The following is a 13,305-nucleotide window of genomic DNA, read 5'->3' as shown; positions in this document are numbered from 1 at the left end:
AGATAGATTAGCTACAATTGAGCTGAACTCCTAGGAAAAGAGGAGAGAGTGTCCTCGCTGCAGTATATGTGATTCTAAGGGGAACAGAGAGGACAAATTTTTCAAAATTATTTGAACTGATGTCAGATAGAAGAAAACAGGAAAAAAGACATGGAATATCACTTCAGATTGGCCAGGTGTGAGAGGATTAAGAAACACATTGCTTCAAAAACAGAGCAATAAACTACCCAAGGTTGTTATCTTCTCAATTAATTTGAAAATATTTTTCTTAATTTGGTAAATATTTAAAGTAAAATAAACTGTCAGTGTCACTTTAATGAAAAGGAAGGGTGAGAATAGAGGAAGATTTCATGACTTCTTTCTATTTCAGTGCATCCTAAATAGCTTTGCTGTGCCAAGGCAAGAAAAAAGTATTTCCTTGTAAAAATTTTTTGGGGTACTTCACTGTGAACTTTAACATTTCCTTTCAGGGAATCCAATCCAACTCTGAAAGAAGTCAATGGAAATGATTGTCATTGATTTCAGTGGGAATGTGGTCAGAGTCAGAACGAATGTATCTCAGAGGCTAGCTGATTACAGGAAAAAAAAATAAAGCAACATCAACAGCTTCCTTTATTTTTGTGTCCTGAAATAAACCACATCCTGTGAGAAAAAAATAAATAAGTAAATAAAAATAGCAAAGACAAAGCACAATTCAACTGCTTCAATGTACAGCATGTGCACTGGGGAAACAGTGGAAATGAAAGGAAGGATATATGTGAGTTTTTTCATGAATTTCAAACAGGTGAATTTACAAAATGTGTAGGATGGAAAAGAGCACATGCATGTTTTTAAATTCCATTTTCTCAACCTAAGAAAGAATAGGGGGAAAAAGTATGTGGTTTCAAATAATATTTGTTACTCACTTCACACACATTTAGGAATAACCTTTACACCTATGTCACAGAGGAACTGCAGTCATCTATATGCTAATTTGGATTTTAAAAAGAAAAACAATGAAAGTAATTTCTAAAGAAGAAAATAAAGAAGCACACTGAAGTGTGCTTCTGCAAATAAGGGACTAAAAATCATGTTGAAATAATAGCAATAACAATAACAATTATTATTATAATAAAAATTAAAAAGTTTATGTTCATGCATCAGGGTTGAGCTTTGAAAAAACAAAAAATACCTTCATCTTCACCACGATCATTACTGGTTATATCATCTGCGCTTTTCTTTGTGTTGGCTCCTGGGATCATAGTGAGGAGGAGAATAAAGGGAAAAAAGAGAATTCAAAAACAGCAGGTTCTCAAAAATAAAAAAAAAAACCACTAGTACAAAAAAAAATGTAACAAAAATGTCAAAATCTGTTACATTGGAAATTGAAAAACAAAAAAGATGCAAACTGCACATAAACATAAAATGTCAAGAAGAACAAATTGAAAATATTTGAAAAAATGTATCGTATTCTGTGACAATGCAGTTACTTCAGTTAAAAGTGATTTCTGCAAAAACAAAATTAATGTGCTATTAAAAAAGAATAATATAAACCAAAAAAGTATATTAAAAAATTTACCAAATTATGTTTCTACACAAGAAATGCAATTTATTTCATTCTGTTCTGCAACCTTGAAGAACTAATGCCTTCAGTCACTATTTTCAACGACTTAACATTTTATTCATCCTCATTAGGATTTATTAAGAATTAGCTACAACCTGAATTTTAAATGGAACCAATGCAAATAAAATTATCATTGAGTCTTACACAATTTGAATGGACCAAGACAAACCATAAAGACCTCCTTAAAATTTAAACTTGCTTCCAATAGGAGCAAAAAGATACTTCAAATAACAGACTGTAAACAAAGGTGAAAGAGAGTTGAGTCAATCCCAGACACGAAATTGGTCCAAAAGTAGCCTTGGTTCCTATTATACCACATTTCACACTCTTTAGAAAAACCTAGAAATTTACTGAAAACAGTTACTTACCATGATAAAGAACTTGCACTTATTTATTAGAAGATTTAGTAAAGAATATATTTTAATTTGTATTCAGTATGCTTTCTCAAAATACTTTTGAGGTGTACACATGCACAGACGCACACACATACACACACATGTCCATACATGCCATAGCCTGTGCTTATGGGAGCAAGAGGAAATAAACAGTTTTCCCCACCCCTCTCCTTGGGCAGTACTTGTTTTCCGACTAAAAAAAAAAAAGACACCAAGTTATCCTTGCAACCAACGTTTCATTATACTATGCTTGCTCCTGTAGAGAGTAGCCCTCTGTAATGTAAAAGGTTACTTGATAAAAGAGTGAAACATGAATAGGAAACTCAATTTCTAGTTTAGTTCAGAAATGAAATATGGCTACTAAACAAATAAAATGGTCTAAGTCACCAGACGTAACAATTTTTTTCCTGAATTGTCTTTATTTGGAAGTGTCTTTTTAAGACATAATGAAAAAGAACACTATACTTTTTTTAACTTGTTTATGTATGAGTTTGTATACGAAATCTGAATATGTCACAGAGACATCATATTTAGCTAAAATAAAATAATTATTTTATTACTTTCTTTTATTCTACTATTTAAAATGTCCCTCTATCTCTCACAATTTAAGGTTTCAAGTAAACCTCAGTCCATGATTGTAAGACAGAATGTGGTTAATTGTTACTAAAATGCTTAAGATTTGCTAATACAGTTTAGGGTTCTGTGCATTGGCTTGCTTGTCTTCTTGATACAGACAGAATACAGAGTTCTATAGAAATTTTCTGGAAACATCACCATTTTATATATAGTGACAGTGATTAGTGAGTCAAAATGTGAAAAGCAGTGGCTGAGACTCCACCTCCACACAAAGCCGGCATCTTCAATGCAGTTGTACACAATTATTGTGTTATGTAGTACACAAGTGCATTCAGTTATACAATTATATGTATTCAGTACATAATTAACTAGGTAAAATATCACTGTCAGTGAAATACAGATGCTCTCTAATCTATCAATTTCTTTGAGAAATGTTAGATGCAGGCTCTAAGTCTCAATCACCATCCAAGTTTTGCCCTTTTTTTAAAATACTTTTCCAAATTAGCTGTAGCCCAATAAAGGTTGAATCCTTTCTCAAGTGCTACCCAAATAAAATTAGTTTTGTATTTAGATAAACCAAGTACTCCACCTATAAATTGCCCTTAAACTGTTTTGGATTCATGTAAAAAACGAATGAGAAATAATTACTCATAGACAATAAATCCACCTAGGCACAAGTTTGAAAGCTCGTAACAGAAGAAATTTTGATCTCATTTCACCCAGTGAGGTAGTTTTCTAATTGTTTGATTAAAAAAATATGATAATCATATGCGAAATATAAAATCAACTACCACATAATATTCCTATGAATTAAAAAATAACAAAATCAGTGTGACCCTATATATATAGTGCCTGTAGACAAAAACTCTATGTGTAATTATTTAGACTGTAATCCATATTTAAAGTAATTTGAGTGAAAGAAGTAGATGTGTCCCAAAGCATTTTAGTTCAGCTACTACCCCGCTCAAAATCATCAATATATATATCAGTAACATATTCCAAAGATTTTCTCTCTAATATGCTTCCTGAAGTGACTCCGGTTCAGTGTGCTTCAGAAAGAACAACACAAGTGTAATGAGAATTTAGAAACTGTCACCACACCTTGGTACTAGATGTGATGAGACACAAATGACATGTAACACAGGTATGTGACATAAGGTTATCTGCAATATTTGAAACATTCTTTATTTCTCTTTTAATTCTTCACAGCTTGAAGAAATCATGGAGTAACCAATTTTCAGAACAACTTAATATAATTCTAAAGTGTATTTAATTACAATGTGAGTGGGAATGCTGTTTCTCCTATGTGCTGTGGAACAATTTTTCATTTTTTCTATTGGTAACTGAAATACATTTTTATAACTAAGTTCTTCGTTTTAAGGGGGTTTTAAATTCATTTTGAGATCTGATAAAATAGATTGCATCAATGAGTTCTCAAACGGGATTTCTGTGTTCCTGCCACATTGGATTTTTTTCATACTGTGGGTACTAGCCATATAATCATAGAATCATAAAATCACTTAGGTTGGTAAAGACCTTTAAGATCATCGAGTCCAACTGTTAACCCAACACTGCCAAGTCCACCACTAAACCATGTCCCTAAGCGCCACATCTACACATCTTTTAAATACCTCCAGGGATGGTGACTCAACCACTTCCCTGAGCAGCCTGTTCCAATGCTCAACAACCCTTTCGGTAAAGAAATTTTTCCTAATATCCAATCTAAACCTCCCCTGCCGCTACTTGAGGCAATTTCCTCTCTTCCTATCACTAGTTACTTGATAGAAGAGACCAACACCCACCTCACTACACCCTCCTTTCAGGCAGTTGTAGAGAGTGATAAGGTCTCCCCTCAGCCTCCTTTTCTCCAGACCAATTCCCTCAGCCGCTCCTCATAGGACTTGTGCTCTAGACCCACTGTACGCACATCCTCTGGCTTACATCTCCTTTGATAATGAATAAAAATCTCATTCAGAAACAGATTTTCTGTGGTTGCAAGTCTTGCCAGATGTATTCACAATTTATGCTACATCTTCCTCCATTCAGATAATATGTATCGTATATATGCAATGTAGTCAGCTCCCATGCATGCAGTTTACCAGTGCTTGCACTTTAGGTATCCATTCTGAAGCCTCTAACGGCAGCAAAAAATTATCAACTGCTGCTTAAGCTGATGCCATTTCTTTGCATTTTATATGTAATTGCTCCATCTGTTACACAGTGTACCTTTTGACCCCATTTAATTTTGGGAAAGCGCTCAGTTTTCAGAAATCACACAGCACATTATTAGTTGTATGACCTCCTAGTTTCACATAGAGCATGCTCAACCTTCTGGAAACTTCCAGCTCAAACCAGATTAATACAGGATTTAATAGTCATTCTCTCAGTGATATGTCTTATTTATACAGCCATTTCAATAGATCTCTAAAGCTCTTGGTTTCCCATCCCATGAGAACTATTACAATTTTACAGTCAGCTCAAGTCAACAGTTCATTACAGTCTCAAGGGAGTATTAAGGAAAGCAGAACTGTACTGTACTTTCTGCATTTCTCCCAAGACTGGTGGGTTACCTTTACTTTGAGTCTCACTTAGTGCACAAGTCTTAAGTCATTTTATGTCCAAAAAGACGGGTCTATCAGTGGGGGAGTTTGGCTGTCATAACACTGTCCCTGGCTCACGGCTATGGCCAAGGCTCTCCAGCTACCTTTATAGCTGTACCAAGAAGTTCTCATCCAGCGGCTGAAGAAAGATCAAAAGAGGCATTTGGCATTTCAAACAGAAGTGGAGGAAAACGATTATTGAGAGTTACAGCTTGTCAGAGTGTCTTAGAAGTTGGCCACGGATCACCTACGTTAGGAGAGATCACAAAGGAAGGCAACGTATCTATCCATATATCTGTATTTTTAGAAGCCTGTTGCTTTGAATTGGAGAAAGAGAAATATATGCATATTGTCTAGATTTAAATAACCATTATTTCTTAATTATTTACTGAATACTGGCAACATGTGTGTGGAGTTGTGTGTGGGTGTATACATATGTGCACATACACATATATGTACATGAAAACGCTCTATACAGTCAATACTTGTCCAGAAAGAACACAGGTTTATTCTCTGGCACTCCCTTCACAAAATGGTGTTAAAATGAAATTATAATCTGTCAACAGTATGCATAACTCCAGCAAACACTCACATTCAATTTCAAAGCAGTCCTTAGCCATAAATTAGATGCCTTCCATCTCTCTCCTAAATAATATGAAGAGTTAGATTCCTACTGGTCTAGGTAGTTTTTAACATGGAAGCCAATGAAAGCTCAGAATTTCACTTAAATTTGCCTGAATTAGATTTGTTTGGGTTTTTTTTAATTCCTATATTATCACTGAATAGCAGAAGACACACAATTACAGTGGCCATTATTCTAATACCATTAACAACAACAACAAAGCCATTTGAGTTGCAACTGCTATCTCTGTATAGGAACAGCATTTAACTAAGGAACATGTAACATAATTGAATTTGTGTTCTTAATGACTCCAGCTGCAACACACACACACACACACAAAATTGCTAGAATTCCAGACCACAGCAAATGTGTAGATGCTGCTATATTGCCAGGAAATGATTATTTTCAAGAAAAGATAATTAAACGACAATTTTGTGTCATATTTGAAATTGGATGGACTGTAAGAAAATGCAGCAAAAAGCCCTACAGAGTTTTTAGTTCCATGCATTAGTAGGGTTTAAAACAAAAAGTAAATGCTATTTCACAGGCTTTTTTAGTTTTAGAAAACTAATTTAAAAATCTACATAGATACTTCTATTGCAAACGAAAAATTACAAGGTTGAAAAAGGGGTTGCATAAAAAATATGAAATTCTAAAATTACCTCAGCTCTGTAATCTATGTTGCCTATAGTTTTTGATTACATGATTACACATACCTTTGTTTTCAGAAAAATTGCTTGCATCTCTGTGCATTAACTGTTCCATGTACAGAGAATGAAAGCAGGATGGAATTCTTAACATTTTACAAATGGTAGTATTCTGTATACTGGTCCTCCCAAATAAAGACAGAAATAATGACTACTCCATGCCCTAAATTGTATGCTTCCCACAAGCTGTTTTTCTGGACAACAATAAGTACATTAAATCAGTCCGTCACTCAATTTCACATGCTTTAAATGAGGTTATATCTTCCAACAAGTTCATACAGGGCAATGGAATATATTAATTGTCACACGGTGTGACTGTGCTGTCCTATATAGTTCCACAGAAGGATACAAGCACTACAAGGGATGTTGTGGAAATAATTTACTACCATTTAATAAGAGTTATTAGTTCTGTGACTGATACGGGAGTGCCTTTCCTTACAAGTTTATTCCACGCCAGTATGTTGACAGAGATTCATCTCAGCGAAGAAAATATAATATTCACACAGATTCCAGGGCAGGGAAAATCTTCAAACTATCTGTATAGATGATACGTGATCCTGATCACTGGTTACGACCAAAAAGAGGTTATAGAAAATAGCAACAACAGTTATCACTTAGGACCTATGTTGTTACATGAAGTTTTGGCCTGTCTACGTTCTGATAATAATATTCTGTATTCAGCAGCTAAATGCTACTGACTCTTATTCCAAGTAAGATGCAAAAGATAAAACCTTAACTTATGTAACTTTGGGCAAATGGGGTATCTCTTCCCTTTTGTCAAAGTTTTCAAAGCTTCCTATATATCTCATTTTTGGAAAGTGAGCCATTCGTTTTAAGAAGATTGTTAAATATAGGTATGAAGAAGATAAACACTGGCATTGACACTGGATGCTTGTCATAGCTACTGAAAGAAACACACCTGAAAAATATTTCTTATTCTGAAATTCTTATTTAGATTGTGTTTATTCATCCTGGAAAAAAAAATAAACCTAATACGTTTTATCTTTCATCCTGTGTTAATCCATTTTGGTACATTTTTTACCCTCCCCAAAATTGGTTTGAATAAAAATCACTGAGAATAACAATCTTTTAAAAATATTAAATTAAGGTTTAACAGATTGCTTTTATTGATAATTATTAATAGATAAATCATTATTATTTTAGAGGATTAATAACTAATACAGAAATGAGGTAGCTACATAAATTCAGTAATTTTTTTTATAAGGATTTTTGTTATGCAAGTTACGCCACATCTAGAACTTAAAGCCTTCTAAATACAGTACATTGCTTTGACATAACCATCTATAATGGCTCAAAAGAAAGAAGGCATTGTGCAGCCTATCCTTTCAGTGACCTCCAACAGATACGGGGAGTGTTTCTTGTACTTTGAGTGTAACTGAATCTACTCTATTTGATGGAGGACTGGACTGAGCCTGCAATGCTTATTGATTGAATAATGAAAGACTCATTAAAAAGCATAAATCTACCACATAGTTATTTAAATTAATTCAGAGGGAAGCACATATTTTTCTGTACAAGCATCAGGAGGAACACTGTCAGTATGAAAGTGTGGCAGTGACCTCAAATAGCTTACATTTCTCTGCTAAATTGGTGCACTTGATGAGGTGTGAATGTAAAAATGCTAACTTGTCTGAGTGCACAGTACTGCTACGTAGAAGCACAGCAGTTGCTTTCACCCATCTCACCTCTCTCATCAGCGAAACCATTTTGAAATTTGGAAAAGACACCTACATGCTACTTTCTTGAATTACAACGTCCAAAATACAACAATCAGTTTGATATATTGAAATGTTTAAAAACACACTCTTTTCCTCTGTGTTACTTACGCTGGCTCAGTGCTGGCAAAGCTCTTAGGCGCACGCACAGTTTTAGGCATATGAGAAGTCCTGTTGACTTCAAATAAAATACCAGTATGCATAAGCTCAGCACTGTGATGAAGCTGGCTTCAGTCCTGTCTGAGGACCGAGAACATGAATAAGTCTACGGTAAATACTGCAGTAAAGATCCAAGAACATGAGAGCCCCTGTAGGATATATAAATCCAACTGCAAAGTTTGTCCAGAAACATATGTAATATACTGCACTGGCAAGTCAGCGGGTGTAAGACATGGGTAGAGTACAATTAGCTGCAGAGGGGCATAAGGTTGTTAACATGATGATTATACTACAATTAAGTTTCCAAGAATGTATAGGACTTCTGAATTAGAAGGCACAAATCAACATATGTTATTCCCAAGCCTGGATGTAACTACACTCTAGGTAATCTAGGTAACCAGACTGCAGAAAGAATTGACTAATGTTGACCTAACACTACCTATAACTAAATGGTGAGTACTTTCAAATAAGCTTAAGAGATAAGTACCTATGTCCCCTTTAAAATGAATGTGAATGAATGTGTAAAAAAACCCATGAATTAACATCCAGGTTTAATAACTAAAGGTAACTGTTACACCCTCTCTGCAGACAGCTGAACAACACAAGCACATACTCCGCATTTAACAACTGCTGGTGAAGTTGTTTGTGCAAACCCTCCCTTTGGGCATTTGTAGGCATCACTGGAAGCTGTGAGCTGAATAATCAACTCTTAAGAATACCTCTAATTATTTGATGCAGCTATTTTAATTCTTCATTTTGAACACAAGCTCAATTTGCAGTTGCCTTTGGAGAATTCAGGAAATAATTGTGTTTGTTATTTCAGTGGATCCTGTGAGAATGTAATTTTATTCCGTTGTAATAGATAATATAATATTTTGGCACCACATTCAATTCTAATTTTGATGTTTACTGGATCTCTGACATCTTAGTTTTTACTTGGGAATCATGGAAGTGTTAGTTACAGTTATAAGACATCCAAAGGAGGTACATGCAAAACACCAGTCAGTGGGGGTTTTTAGGTTTTTTTAGCACATACTCTAGTGTTTTCCATTTTTTCTCTACTAGATTTCAATGGCATCTTCATCTACACACAACAATGTAGTAACTCCTACTGAATTAGCAATATCAAACCAACTAAACAATTAGACTATCAAAAACTAAAATGTTAATAAAAAGGAGTTAAAAATTAAAAATGAAAAGAAAAGATGGGATAGAATATACTATAGCTATTTCATGGAAAACCAGATGTAAGGTGGAGATGATGAAGAGCTTTAGAATCTGAAATATGAATATTTAATTATTTTAATACTTCCAAAATAGTACATGTACAGAAAAGATTTTCCCTAGGATTGCATAGCAGATGCCTGGGAAATAAGATAGAAACTGGAAAGAAAAGTTCATTTACACATTTTATTCATTATTACTCAGTAGTGAAAACATACATGACTTTGCCAAACAAAAATTAATGTCTTTATTGCAAAAAACTTACGCTGTGATAAGATACCAAAGGAAATACTGACTGCCAGCACTTCTAAATAAAACACAGAGAAACCATACTTTTAAGGAAGAAAATCTTGCATTCTATTTTTCATTATCTCCACAGAAGGATAGTTGAAGATGACATGGTAGCAGAATCAGGCTACTTAAAAAAAGTGCAACTCTACCTAAATGTCAGGAGATGGATTTAGAGGGTAACAAGCAAGGACTTCATGAGCAGACCACTTCCCAGTCTCACTAAGATCCTAGAAATTAAATGGAGCAGACATAGACTTAAAAAAAAAACCTAGAAAGAGAACAGAAATTTCTTTTATGTTCACGTTATTGTTTGTGAGGTTTTAGCTTGTGGCACGCAATGATAGTGCATGCAGCATTAATGAGGTTGTAGGACTTTATGCATAAAGTCATTATAGGATTTTGATTTTCATTAATCTATACTAGCCACAACTTTAAAAAATACATTCAGTCCTGTGAGAGACCGAAAGAGTTCATGTCTCAAACATCGTGGTGGGGCAAGTTCTGCCTAATTACGAACTCTGCACAACAACGAACCCTGCCTAGGATGGAACCACAGGTGAAAAGAAGCCGATCAGCCCAGGTCAGCAACAGGACAGACAGGCCATGCCGCAGGGTGCGCAGCTACGTGTCGGGATACGCTGTTCCGATACGCTGAGCAGGGCAGCTCGCCGTGCATGGCCAAAGATCAAACAAGGGTCGTGTCTGCAGGGAAGGGGAAGCGACTCCCCAGACGACCCCCAAGCCCACGGACCTATTTCCTGGAAGGTTCTGAAAGCACAAACTGTGCATGACACCTAATTAGCCTAATGAGGTCGAGCGCCCGCCCGAAGAAGGGACAAGGATGATAAAAAGACCAAACCGAAGCCGCACGTGCCTACTGGAACCGGACCCCTCGGCTGACTAGACCAACGCTGGACCCAGAACCAGTGAAATCTTTCTCTTTTCTTCTTTCTGTCTTGCTCTCTCATTCTCTCTCCTTTTCCATAATCCCTACACCTCATTCCTTCAGACACAAACTGTTGACCAAGTCTGGGACTATGAGCAGATCCAGCCACCCCTCGGCTCCTCTGTGAGAAGGAGTCTGGAAAGCAAGGGGGTCCGCTCTGAACCCCCTGACCCAATGGGAGGGCTCTCCTTATTTTCTTCCCTGAACTGATTTATATGCTTACCATGGATTACACGGGTTACTGAGGTAGTTTCATGCCAATTCCTGTTGTAAGAAACCCCACCACCTGCTGTTATGCCTCCCCAGTTCAGTTTGCTTCTGTCATGAAGAAAATGTTTAACTGATCATTTGGTGTCATTTCACCTCAATTTAGCCCAAGGGAATTCCAAACTCAGCACGACTCCCTGGTCTGTCCAGCCCGGGTTGTGACAAGTCCGTATAGTTGGAGCTTGAAAACACAATTTTCTGGCAGTACTTTTCTGTCCTCAACTTGTTAAGATTTTTAGATGTTTTCACAGAAAAATATTAGGGAAGAGGGATGAAGAGGGGGGAAAGCACAGACCAATATTGCAGCATTCCATATTATTTACATTCTAACTGCTTCAAAGCGTAAGTTCTGAGCATATTATGAAACTGTGAAATTTTATCTACAAATGTTAAAGCTGAACAAGGATCCTTTTGATTCTTACATGCTATATAATTATTAATTATATTAAGCTAGCATCAAAACAGCTAGTCAGAATCATGATTTGAACTTACAAATTTCAACACCACAGCACTGATCTCAGTAGTATCTGATCCACGTAATCGCAATTACTTGATAATATCAGTTAGCTAGTTTTGCTGCATACTATGTTTGTGGTTATATATATCTGTTCTGGTGGAATAATCTTTTCTCTATTGACCAAAGATAAGGAGAATTCATGTCTTATTTTGGTTTTCCATTTTGCAATGTTCCAGCCATAATCTACGCTTAGCACTTTCAATTTTGGGGTTCATGCTTTACTCAAAATTTAGAAAGAAACAACAGTAGCCTGTAAATTGTCATTATGGGATAGAAGTAGGAAATGAAAAGCAAATAAAAAGTCCTGCATGATATAGTTACTACATGGCATGTGCCATTTGGTACCATACAATATTATATAATGATATAATATCAATATAATATAATATGATTTTCCTATTCCACCTGAAGAAAGACAGGTTGAATTTTGCATTTAAAGGGAATCGTATATGAACTATATAGAATCATATGGGAAATAATACAGCTTATGTATGCAATTACTTCTAAGAAATCAGATTCCAGTCGTCTTTGGCTAAATATGAACAGTTCTTGTGAAAAGGAACAGGTCAAGCTTTTCTTCTTTTGTTTTTTTTAAGCGATATTATTGTATGTGTGCTGATGTTATCTGTTGTCCTATGTACTTCCCTTACAGGAACAAAACAGAAATACTGGCACCACAGCCAACTTCTCTACCACTGACAGCAGCAAGAAGAAGGTATCAGACTTAAAAGCACAGCAAAAAAGATTGCTGTGATCAAATCTCTCAGGGTGATACTTCACTTTTCTCCTGGCATTGATGACGGTTCCTGTCCAAGCTCAAAGCCTTCTAACAAAGACTATGTGGTGTAGCAGAATGAACTTACTCTGTGCCCTTGAACTCTCCCCTCCACTCTAAAGAATACCCAATTTCTGCCAACTGTTTCTCACCTGAAGCAAAATCTGAAAGAAAAAAAAAGCACCAGGTAAATGATGACTTTTGTAGTAGTTGTTGCTCAGCTGGGAAACTGCCAAAAGGCAAGTTTCATTAGTTTCACTGTGTGTGTATGTGGTTGTACATGTGTGTTGTCTGTGTGACATTTGTCATGTTCTCACACTCTTTTTAACCTTCCATGCCTGAAAAGGCTGACAATGTCCATTGTGTTGTGTTTTGCTTTTCAGGCACCACAGTGGGTAATTTCATACTTCTTACCCACAAACCCTGATAAAATTGGCCATAGAAAGTGGAGGAAAGAAAAGAAAGGAAATCAATTGAGGCAAATCATGCCTGACTAATCCAGTGGCCCTCTGTTACGGAGTAACTGCATCATTGGATAAGGGAAAAGCTATGGATGTCATCTACCTAGACTTCAGTAAAGTCTTTGGTATGGTTCCCCACAACATTCTTGCTGCTAAATTGGAGAAATATGCACATGATGGATGGACTATTAGATGGATAAGGAACTGGCTGCATGGCTGCTATCCAAAGGGTTACAGTCAACAGCTCAATGTCCAAGTGGAAACCAGTAACTAGTGGTGTTCCTCAAGGGTCTGTACTGGGACCAATACTATTTAATCTTCATCAACGATACAGCGGGATTGAGTGCACCCTCAGCAAGTTTGCAGATGACATCAAGCTGAGTGATGCAGTTGATATGCTTGAGGGAAGGGATTCCATCCAGAGGG

At 36.1% G+C, this 13,305-nt stretch overlaps 1 protein-coding gene across 9 annotated transcripts in view; it reads right to left on the bottom strand.

Moving 5' to 3' along the window:
- The window catches only part of NLGN4X (neuroligin 4 X-linked), a 184,097-nt gene that overhangs the window by 84,249 nt on the left and 86,543 nt on the right, over positions 1–13,305 (bottom strand). For 8 of the 9 annotated variants that reach the window (XM_069770465.1, XM_069770471.1, XM_069770466.1 and 5 more), the window contains one exon: positions 1,172–1,231. The exons of the other annotated variant lie outside the window; for it this stretch is intronic. In XM_069770465.1, coding sequence (XP_069626566.1) covers positions 1,172–1,231 — 60 coding nt within the window. The remainder of the gene's footprint in view (positions 1–1,171; positions 1,232–13,305) is intronic. 9 annotated transcript variants of the gene reach the window in all.

The sequence above is a fragment of the Haliaeetus albicilla genome, chromosome 25 (assembly GCF_947461875.1).
Source record: "Haliaeetus albicilla chromosome 25, bHalAlb1.1, whole genome shotgun sequence".
Taxonomy (NCBI): Eukaryota; Metazoa; Chordata; class Aves; order Accipitriformes; family Accipitridae; genus Haliaeetus; species Haliaeetus albicilla.
Note: the sequence above shows the minus strand (reverse complement) of the source record. Positions and strands in the feature narration are given on the sequence as shown.